Genomic DNA, 10,415 nt, shown 5'->3' with positions numbered 1-10,415 from the left:
GGGGGGTTTGTTGAGTTGGGGATTGTAACCATGTTACATGTTGCACTCTACCCCAGTGGACTAGATAACTTTACTATCACAGTAGTAAGAATAAATGTCACCGCTACACCAGGCACACCAAGACTGAAGGCAAAGAGGCCTGAAAAAAGATAGTTTGCAAGCTTTTTGTTACTATACCTACAATCAATGACTAGAAGATTAGGCAAACTGTGACCCCACTTTGCTAGCAGTTTGGTTCTAGGTACAGTGCCATAGTGGTTAACAACCACTTTTTACAACATTCCACCAGCAAGAATGCAGGGAAAGCAACATTCAGGATCTAATTGGATGGCAGTCATAGACACTATCAGACAGGGAGGCATATGAAAATATGTGACTTTCTACAAAGTGATGTGTGGGTGGCTGTGCCCTGCCCTTTGCAGCCTTTTTTTTTATCTTGGTCCATGACCTATGTTGACTATGTAGAAATCCAACCCTGACTGTCAGATTTCTGGTGACATTGCATCCTTATCTCCAAGGGTCTAGAATCATCCACACATAGGAGTTACAGCTAAATAAGGGCACGTGTACATACTTTATAGGAGAGCCTGGTTCTCTTTAAAAAGAGAAGTAATGCCAAACCTTTTTCTGTCTTTACTTCTCTTTTGCATCACAGAAGTACATTTCCTAATGACGCAAAGTCAGCATCTAGCAGTCTACAGTACATTATCTACTGACAGTGCAGAGCTGTACTGCAGTTGGGAAGGATCCCAACAATATTGTCAGGATCCACCAGGATGCATGATTGACAGCTGGCTCTGCCTTTCTAGAGCCAGAGCCAGTTGTGCCCGCCCCCTACACCCTGTCATCCCTCCAATGAGCACTGGGGGAACAGAGAGGGTACGGGGATTCCTAGCGGGGAGAGCGGTGACTGTTAGTTACCGCTACCTGCAGGGAGGAGACTTTGAGCTGAGCTGTCAGCGGCTACATGACCACTCAGCTCTTGGTATAGGCTCGGCTGTGTCCCTTGCCGCCTCTAAGTATTGAGAATGAGAAGAGTATATTTTACTCTCCTCTCTCTTACTTTTCTTTTAATGCTTAAAATGTATTCTGCATCCTATCATTTTATCCCCTACCCTAATCTTAAGCACCTAGCTCATGAGCATAACACTTACCTATCCTAACCCCTAACCTAATCCATAACTCTAAATGAACCCCTGCAGTGACACAGTTACCAAATTCTACACATGAAGAATCTTCATTGAAAGTCATCAGTCTTTTCTAGCAAATATTTATTTCTGTTTGAGAGCTACCAGCCCTCTGCTGAGACCTAATCGGTGGGATATTTTGGAGCTCATCAAGACCGATTTGCATTTATCTAACACCTAATGCTGTGGTGTTTTAGTGCTTTTCTGTATGTTCATAAGACAGAATGGTTATATTTGGATTGCATGTTTACATTCTGTGACTTCAGGTGACAGTCCCTCACTAGGAATGTCATCGGAAAGCACACGACTTTTGTTTAAATAGTTTAAATGAGAAATCGATGTAAAAATTAACACTTTCTAAATGAATGTATGGTTACAATGTGTCAACTGCTATGTGTGAAATGCATAGATGCTATACAAGAGGTGTTACTCCACCCTATGATAAGTAACAGTATTTTGATTATCACCACAACCTAATGATTTCACTGGCACTACAAGATAAGTCTGTGTATTGTTGCTGAGGGTTGGTGTTCCACTACACTTTGTATACATTCATTAGACTGTGATATATTTCTGTCTTTATGCTACTGAATTATGATTTATAACCAGAACAATACAAAACAACCATTTAAGGGATTTTTGGTGTTTTTGAACTCATTTTATTTATTATGTTTAGGGCTAAAAAGGAGATACTTCTTTGTTTTTTTATATTCCCATTGCATATGAATATTTTATGCAGTAAACTCCCCATTATCCGGCATTCAAGCAACCAGAACTCTCAAGCAACCAGAAAAAATACTGAAGACATAAAAGTCCTCTTTTTTTGCCAGTTGCTTGATAGACATGTGCACACTGAAACATTTTTGTTAGCAACTACATTCTTTTAGTTGCTAACGAAATTCTCGGTTTACATGTTGCTGCAGCCGATGGCTAGATTCTGCAGCTGGCAGATGAATGTAAACAACAGGCAGTGGGCGTGTGCAACAACCAACCTGCTATTGGCTATGGCAATTTGAAATAGCCAATAGCAGAATCTATCCAGTAGATGAATGGGGCGGGGTGTTGCTTGAGAGTAATTAGTAACTCTTAAGCAACCAAAATACTACAGCTATCCGGCATCTACCAATCCCGATGGGTACCAGATAACTGGGAGTTTACTGTATTTAGCACTTACAACCAGCAGATCTAAGCAAAGTCAACAACTTTACTGAGGCTCTTGTAAGAGCTAGTGTTCTGAAATAGACCCAAATACCAGAAAGATCAAATTATACTTGCTGGAGAATGACTCAGAGGAGTGATATACCCCCTCCTCCTAATCCTAGCAGAATTGAGTCAGATGGACCTTGTGGCTAGAGATGGGCCGAACACCCCCGTATTCGAACGGCCGAAAAGTTTGAATTCGAACCCAACGCAAATCAATGGTGGTCGAACTTTCGCAAACTATTGTCCCCTTTAAGAGGGCTTATATGCAAGTTATTGGCCATAAAAGGTGTATGGGGGTCCGGGTACTGCCCTAGGGGACAGGAATCAATGGAAAAAAAAGGTCTGGTAGGAATGTTAAGAGGGACCAATTTTTTTTTAAGAAAAGGGTAGGGTTCGCCCTAAAAGTCATACCAGACCCTTATCTTAAAAAAACAAAAAAGTGTGTGTGGGTTCCCCCTTAGAGTCATACCAGGCCCTTAAGGTCTGGTAGGCTGGTAGGAATTTTAAGGAGGAACCCCACCTCTAAAAATGCCCCCCCCCCCCTAAAATTCCATACCAGACCCTTGACCCGAGCAGGAAAGGGGGGAGGGAACGAGCGAGTGCCCCCCCCCTCCCACACCAGGCCACATGACCTTGGCACTGGGAGGGTGCTTTTCCAGGGTCGCCCATGGAAAAGCACCTTGTCCCCATGCCGATGGTGTGTACTACACATACTGTAAGGCTTGACACACTTTATATCTCTGCCCAGTTTATTTATGTTTGTTTTGAAAACAATCAAAGATAATGTAACAGGTAGGCTCTTAAAAGATTTGAGGTGACAAATAGGGAGCTTCTGATATGTAGCAGGTTGCCTATCACTGCCATATAATATGTAACAATTCTGAACAGTGTTCGCTTTAAGATAAACTTTTATGAACTGATAACTTTCAAACACTTTGTATTTCTTACATTACAGAGCTTCTTAATGAAACGCAGTGGTAATTCTCTGAACAAGGAGTGGAAGAAAAAGTATGTTACATTGACAAGTAATGGAGTGTTGCTCTATCATCCAAGTATTAATGTGAGTATATTCAGGAATCACTCCTTTCTTCTGTAACATATAGTATTTTTGTAAAGGAAAAATAAGTGGTGGTGATGTAAAAAAAAAACAAAATGGATTGATTGAGCACAGCAACCATTGCTCGTGGAGAGTCTGCAATGAAAATTGTAGTCACTGTGATCCCTTTATAATGTATTGCATGAAAGTGTGTACATAACCTGTATCATTGAATTGTAATATAGTAAGTCATTTCTTGGTTGGGAAGAGTCTTCCCTCATGTCCTGTTCGAATTGGCACGGTTGCAAGGGTAACATTTTAATTTCTCTAATTTCTATAAAGTGTATCTAAACCCAAAAAACAAAAGTTTTATGTATTGCAGCTTACCAGTCCTCAGATGTGGTTGGTTAAAATAGAACTGAAGCCAAAACTTTTTTTTGTTTTGGATAATGTCAGGGAGGGTTAAACCTCCTGTCATAATTTTTGTCATCTGTGTCCCATTGGGGCAGAATTCCCTTTACTTCCTGTCTGATAACCACAACAGAAAGTGAAAAAATCCCGTCCGAAAAGAGAGCGTTTCCTAGGGGTCAACAGGGTCACCTGAACTAGTGCCCCCTTTGCAAGATTTCCCAGGTATTGCTGTTCCGATGACAACCCGGTCCCAAAACATAAATTTCCACAGAAACAATTCCATCATTATAAGTTTGTTTTCATTCCAGTATCACCAAAAGTCTTTATTACATTATCTGGCAAAATTACATTGGTGAAAGAGACACTGCTTTTAAATCTCTCTCCCCCCCCCCCCCCCCCCCTGTCCGATCCTCCAGCGCTGACTGGCGAAACGGACAGGGGAGGGGGTGGGCACAGCTGGCTCTGTCTCTGGATAGAGAGAGCCAGCTGTCAATACCGCAGCTGGGTGGATCCAGACAGTATTGTCGGGATCCGTCCGGGCTGCGGCGTCTCAGTATAGCTCGCGGTATACTGAGCTTTGGGTCACGGGTGAACGCTAGTTTGTGTTCTCCCGTGACCCTTAGAAGAACTATGGGGAAAAGCCCTGACCCCATAGTTCTTTTATTGTAGCATGCTTAATTATGTGGTCACATTAGAAGTTATGGTACTAAGTGGAGTTGAAATGACTTTGTTTGTTTGTTTTTTTCTCTACTTCTTATCAGCCTTCTTTACATTGTTGCTGTCTTAGCATAGACTCCTGGAGAGCTTGGCTTTGAGAGGAAGTTATACTATAGAAGCTTTTACTAGCATGGTAACAATTAGGAGGGTGACAAAGCGAAATTTGTCAGTAGAAGCATAAACCAAATTCAAAGAAAAGATTTCCTTTGATTAGATAAGATTAATACAGAAATAAAACAGATATCGGATGTACTGTATGTGCTTTCCCTTTCTCTTTATTCAGTATGGATTGACTCAAACCATGATCGCTATTCACATTTCCATTTTGTCTGTGTTATAGGACTACCTGCACAACACGCATGGGAAGGAGATGGACCTTTTAAAAACAACAGTGAAAGTGCCGGGAAAGAGACCTCCTAGAGCTATCTCGTCTTGTGGCCCAGCAGCCAGTATAAATGGCTTATTAAAAGATGTTAGTAGCCCTACAGTGACTGATACCCCATGTAAAAAGCCTCAAACAACAAGTAAGCACGGCTAAAAAAAATGTCCCAATCATTGACTGGATGGAATTCCATTAGAACTGCTTATACTGGTAGCACTTTTTTCCTACTACAGTGTAAGGAGTCAGGAATCTAAAGTAAGAGACTTGCATATATAATAAAATGTCATACATGATTCCAAAATTTCCGATGGATGGGAAAAACTGCTTTTATTGTAGCATGCTGAATTTCTTTCTTTCGCACAGACATATTTCACAGCATATAGAACTATTTAAATGAATCCCCCCCTGAGCTCATAAAATCCTATCAAACTCATACATACCCAACAGTCAGCTTGTAATGAAGCCTGTCAGCCTATCAGAATGTTTTTATATTGCCAGAGGGATTTTTCTAGCCCTACATTAAAACCAATAGAGCATCCGGTTGAGGGGCTCTGACATTCTCACTGCATCGCTGATCCCTTTCTATGGGCCAAAGGCTGCAAGACACAACTATCAGCACAACAATAAGCACAAATGGACCAGTTCCTTCTATGTCCTGCAAAGTAGTGAGGTGGCTTCTCCACTTTACTGGCTGCCACTCCAGGCATGGTCACAAAGCAAAAGCTGCAGGAATGGCTCTGAGTAACGTTTATGACAAAGATTCAAGTATATTTAAAGAGATCATAAATATAACATTGGTAAATCTCAAGGATGTCTGGAAGTTAAAAAAACACATTATCCTGACAATACAAAATGTTGTTCCACTTCATATCCATCTTTTCCAACATTGATGTAGCCATGGGGCAGAAAGACAAAGCCTAAAAGGCCTAACAACTGACTCCTTCAAAGAGGGCCCTGTTTCCAATGAGGCACTAAGAGAGGCACTGCAGAGATGAGGGGGATAGTTTGGGGGCAGTTCATGGGACACTCTGTCCTTAGGACTGCTTGATGGTAAAGCCACAAGCTCACTTCCTGGCTGCTGTGACAAGCACAGTGGCCTCACTAAGCAGAGCTCCCAGCCACAGAATTTACATTTTTACTGATCTTTTAATGCAAGGGATGGGTGTGTGTTAAAAATAGCAACCTCAGATAGCAGTTACCCTAGGCATGCTCCTACCTCCAAAGCCCAAAAACAGAATCATCTATTTGCATGAATATATAGGGAAGGATGTTTTGTTGGCTAGCGAACCCATCAGACATATTCTATGAGAATAGTTTAGCTCTTATATCCCTTCAAAATGCCCAAAATTAGGACCCGTTACAGTGGGGTGTTCCTTTCAGACTGGTAGCCCAAAAGGGCAGAGCTGTATTCTTAGTTAGAAAGAGACCTGGAGGATGGACCTGAGCTCCGGCTCAGGCTGTGCCAGTTTTCTTAGCAGCTGTGACCCGTTGCACCAAGACCTTCACTTCTAGGCCACAGAAAACAACATAAAAAGATGGATTAGAAAGCAAAGTTCCCCAGATCATTAAACTCACTCTAGCCATTCATCCATGTGACTCAAGTGTACTCTTACAATAAAATAAAATAAAATAAAAATGAATGTGGCATAGAGAAAGGCAATATTATCAAACACATAAATTACAAAGCAAATGGCTGCATAGCAAGTTTACACAAATGTCAAGCTTCTCAGTTTCTGTGCAGATGTGGATGTGAGTGTGCGGGGACTTTTACATACGTAATTGTAACTGGTATTTGAAGCCATTTCATTTTTTGTGTGCTTCCTGCAGCTTAGTTGTTTTCATGGGACACTCTTGGTTCTTGCACTGGCAAAAAATAGCATTAGCAGTGACTGTTGATTTGTTTTCCTTTATTTGATGAGCAGAAACTGTAGGAAAGAAATGTATTTTCCCAAAACAACCAGATTCTGGTTTTCATGTAATATCTTAGAGAAGAAAAATGACACAGCTGGAATATCACCATTTTTGTTTGAGACATATTTTACATGCATGCAGTGAATAATATTTATCCTTGATTTGAGGTAGCGTTTAGAATGCGTTGAATCCATGAATTAGTCATACAATTCTTTTTGTAGTGAGGGAATTGTAGAATCTTCTTGCCTGCAACATGAGTTTAGTGCCACCTAGTGAAGAAAGAGGTTAATTATGGATATGCCAAGTCTGACTGCTATGCTGCAGAAGTAATTTGGTCTGTGTCCAAGGTATGTGCACATGTGCAGGTATGTGGACATGTATGGAGGCCTGATTATGAAGCTCTGGTCGTACAGTTTTCCACTTTAGTTTCTAGCCACATTTTATTTGCAAGGGCTGCACTTTTGCCAAAATAAACTGTTGCAAAGGCACCGTTTTTAATGGTGACCTTACTCAAGCAGTGTGCACATTTCCCTCATTCGTTCAGAGCTAACAATATAGATCCCTGGTGCTCAACCTGTGGCCCTTTGTACTTGTGTGGCCCTCAGGGCCCAGCAGCCAGTATTCAGTGTTTTTTTTTCTGGCTGGATACTTACTCAGGACTGATCAGAGCATGACATGAAATACTGTGATGACAAGCATTCCTGGACTGTTGATCTGCATTATGTCACTGTGTGAACTGACCAATGGTATAACAGTGCCAGAACTGCAACACTGTACAATGGTAACTGGCCTGCACTGCCAAAACCAAAACGTAGACCAAAAGTCCAGGGTACGGCACATATGGTGCATGCCCTGGGTGCCACTGGAAAGGGTAGCTCTGCCCTGTGGGCCAGCGAAAGTTTGCCAAACCATGGAGACAGCAGAGACAGCAGACTGCCGCTCTCATTTTTTAATTTCTTTTTGCCCTTTTCCTCCCCTCTGGCTCTTTTTTTCTCCCTCTTTCTATTTCTTTTTTTCTTACTCTTGCCACCCCTCCCTCATACCCGTCTTCCTGCCCAGCTCTTAGCAACGAGGGATGGTCTGGTGACGTCCCACCCGGCTCCTGGCAACCAGTGACCTCACACATCTACCTGCCTGGTTCTTAGCAACCAGGGACACTCTGGCAGCATCCCATACAGCAATTGTCAAACAGTGGTGTCAATGCTTGCCAAGAGCATCCCTAGTACATTCAGTACTTGTTGCTTCTGCCTGTCCATAGGCATATACACCAGCTAGCTGTTTTAAATCATTGCAGGGTCTATTCTGTCAACCTTTGTTGATGGGCACAAATGATTAATGATAACCCTGCACTGCCAATGAATTTGTTTTATAATAGTTAAACATCTCCCAACATGCACTATACTATCCCATGCAGTATAGTGAGCTGAGCTGTTCTCTTACTCTCTCAGCTGTCACAGGAGTTCCAGCACAGTGATGTGCTAGAACTCCTGTCCTGGAGGTGACAGGGCCAATAAAGAGAACATGTCACCTCGAAATGATGTCACACAGGGGCTTGTTAGCTCCTGTGTGATAGCGATAAAGTTAAGTGAAATTTTCTTTTATAAAAAAAAAGTAAATATAAATAAACAAAAGTAAAAAATAAGAAATAATATTTAAATTTAAAAAGTGAAAAAGTATAAGAAAAAAATTATAAAAAATAAATAACCAATAATAACATAAAAAATTATAAAAGAAATTAAAAAAGTAAACGATAAGATAAATAAAATTTTTAAAAATTACAAAGATAAATAAAAAAGTGAAAAAGAAGTTAAAAAAATAAAGAAACAATAAAAAATTACAACTAACTTTGTCACCACTGCCATCCGGTTGCCATTCTCCATTGATGAGAATAGGCGGGGAAGGGCGTGCATTGCGGGACCTGGCCTTGGGGCAGCAGGGAGAGTAAATCCAGCCCTGAAGGTGTGGTTGCAATTTTCATGCAGTGCCAAATCAAAAATTAACAAGTTTTATTTGCATTATTTGAGCTGATGTTATTTAAAATATGTCAGATTTTGGAAAGGAATAGAGTATGTTACCAGCACACCACATATCTTATTGACGTCAAAAAGGGGCACAATTTCAGTGCTTGTCATAAGTGAACTTGTTTGTAGATACACCTCTGCATGTAGCATACTCTCAGTCTCTAACTATCCTCTGTGGCTTGTCTGCAGCTTTTGGCCATTGCCAGTACTATATCTGCAGTGTACTATATACTGAATATTATGTAGTCAGCTTTTTTGGTATATGGCCACCGCTGATATAGGTGCATATAGCCTTTGCAAATACAGCCTTTGCAAAGAGTGGAGTTGTAAATGACTGTAGCCAATAGAAATTAATTGTGAAACAGAATGCAGCTGACTGGTGAAATTCTAACATATTATTGATGTATTTCCAAAAAGTATTTTTTGCTCACATGCAGTTGAACATCTCCAGTAATTTACTTGAATGACTTGCTTCTCAAATGTCTTTTTTTAATTTAGTTTTTTATCACAATTACCCCATCTGGATTTTAAGCATATGAAAGGTTATCATCTCTGTTGGAATGCGTGTTTTAATGATCTCTTTTCAAACAGCCACACTAATTGTTTTGGCTGCCTATGTGTAATTGTAATGAACTGTCTCACAGCTGAATTTTTTGTTCTCTCTTCATCTGAAAATCATCTTGTCACCTAATTTGTTTATTTGGCTTGCATAAAATCTTTAATAAAAAAAACAAGCAATACAAACAGATGGAATGTACAATCTAGGCACAATGTAACTATGGCATTGAAAACCAGATGAAAGTTAGATCAGTGGTGTTGCCCATAGCATACCAAATTTTCATTTAATTTTCTTTCTTTTTTTATGTTGAATCAAAATTAACCAGATAACTATTGGTGCTACCCAAAAACAAACCTTACCTCTATGCAGTGCCAGGACAGGATCATTCAGTGCTCAGGGAGAAGATAAAAAACTGCCCTCCCCTTCCCCCTAGTCAAGGCTGAGAAGTGGTACAGGGGACAGGGCTGCATAGTGGAAGAGTGCAGATATAGCAATGGGATCCTCCCCATCTACGGCTGACATTGCTGCCTAATTCAGCTTTGTGTGTTTAGTGCAAAATAGTTGGGGTCGCTAACCTGGGCCACTGTTAGAAATCATGTGGCCCTGTACAGCCTTCTTGATAGAAAGGGCACAAAAAAATGGTAGCAGTGTTCTCAAAGGAGAGGACACTGTTAAGAGATGGTTACTAAACAGACCGAGACCTTTTTCTTGTAAAAATATAAACTTTATTTGTTACAAAATCTCATATTTATCGCACCCGTAATTCCATTTCTATAGCAAAATCTACATATAAAAAAACAACGTTGTCCATAACATTCATACATGCATACTTCCATACATACTATGCACTCACACAGATTGCGGCAGTTATTATATTCAAAACTTTTTACAGAGGGAATTCTCCCAATATAGCTTTTAGACCCTCTCGGTACTTTTTCCTCTTTGAAATTGTAGAAAATTCAGCAAAAAGAAGGGGGAGGGGGTGGGG

The 10,415-nt window shown here is 40.6% G+C and overlaps 1 protein-coding gene across 1 annotated transcript in view; it reads left to right on the top strand.

The window, feature by feature from the left end:
* AGAP2 (ArfGAP with GTPase domain, ankyrin repeat and PH domain 2) overlaps positions 1 to 10,415 on the top strand; it is a 159,097-nt gene that overhangs the window by 130,419 nt on the left and 18,263 nt on the right. Inside the window, exons 10-11 of the mRNA XM_018566600.1 lie at positions 3,346 to 3,450; positions 4,895 to 5,078. Of these exons, the coding sequence (XP_018422102.1) occupies positions 3,346 to 3,450; positions 4,895 to 5,078 (289 nt within the window). The remainder of the gene's footprint in view (positions 1 to 3,345; positions 3,451 to 4,894; positions 5,079 to 10,415) is intronic.

The sequence above is a fragment of the Nanorana parkeri genome, unplaced genomic scaffold (genome assembly GCF_000935625.1).
Source record: "Nanorana parkeri isolate BGI_ZX_2015 unplaced genomic scaffold, ASM93562v1 scaffold961, whole genome shotgun sequence".
Lineage (NCBI taxonomy): Eukaryota > Metazoa > Chordata > Amphibia > Anura > Dicroglossidae > Nanorana > Nanorana parkeri.
Note: the sequence above shows the minus strand (reverse complement) of the source record. Positions and strands in the feature narration are given on the sequence as shown.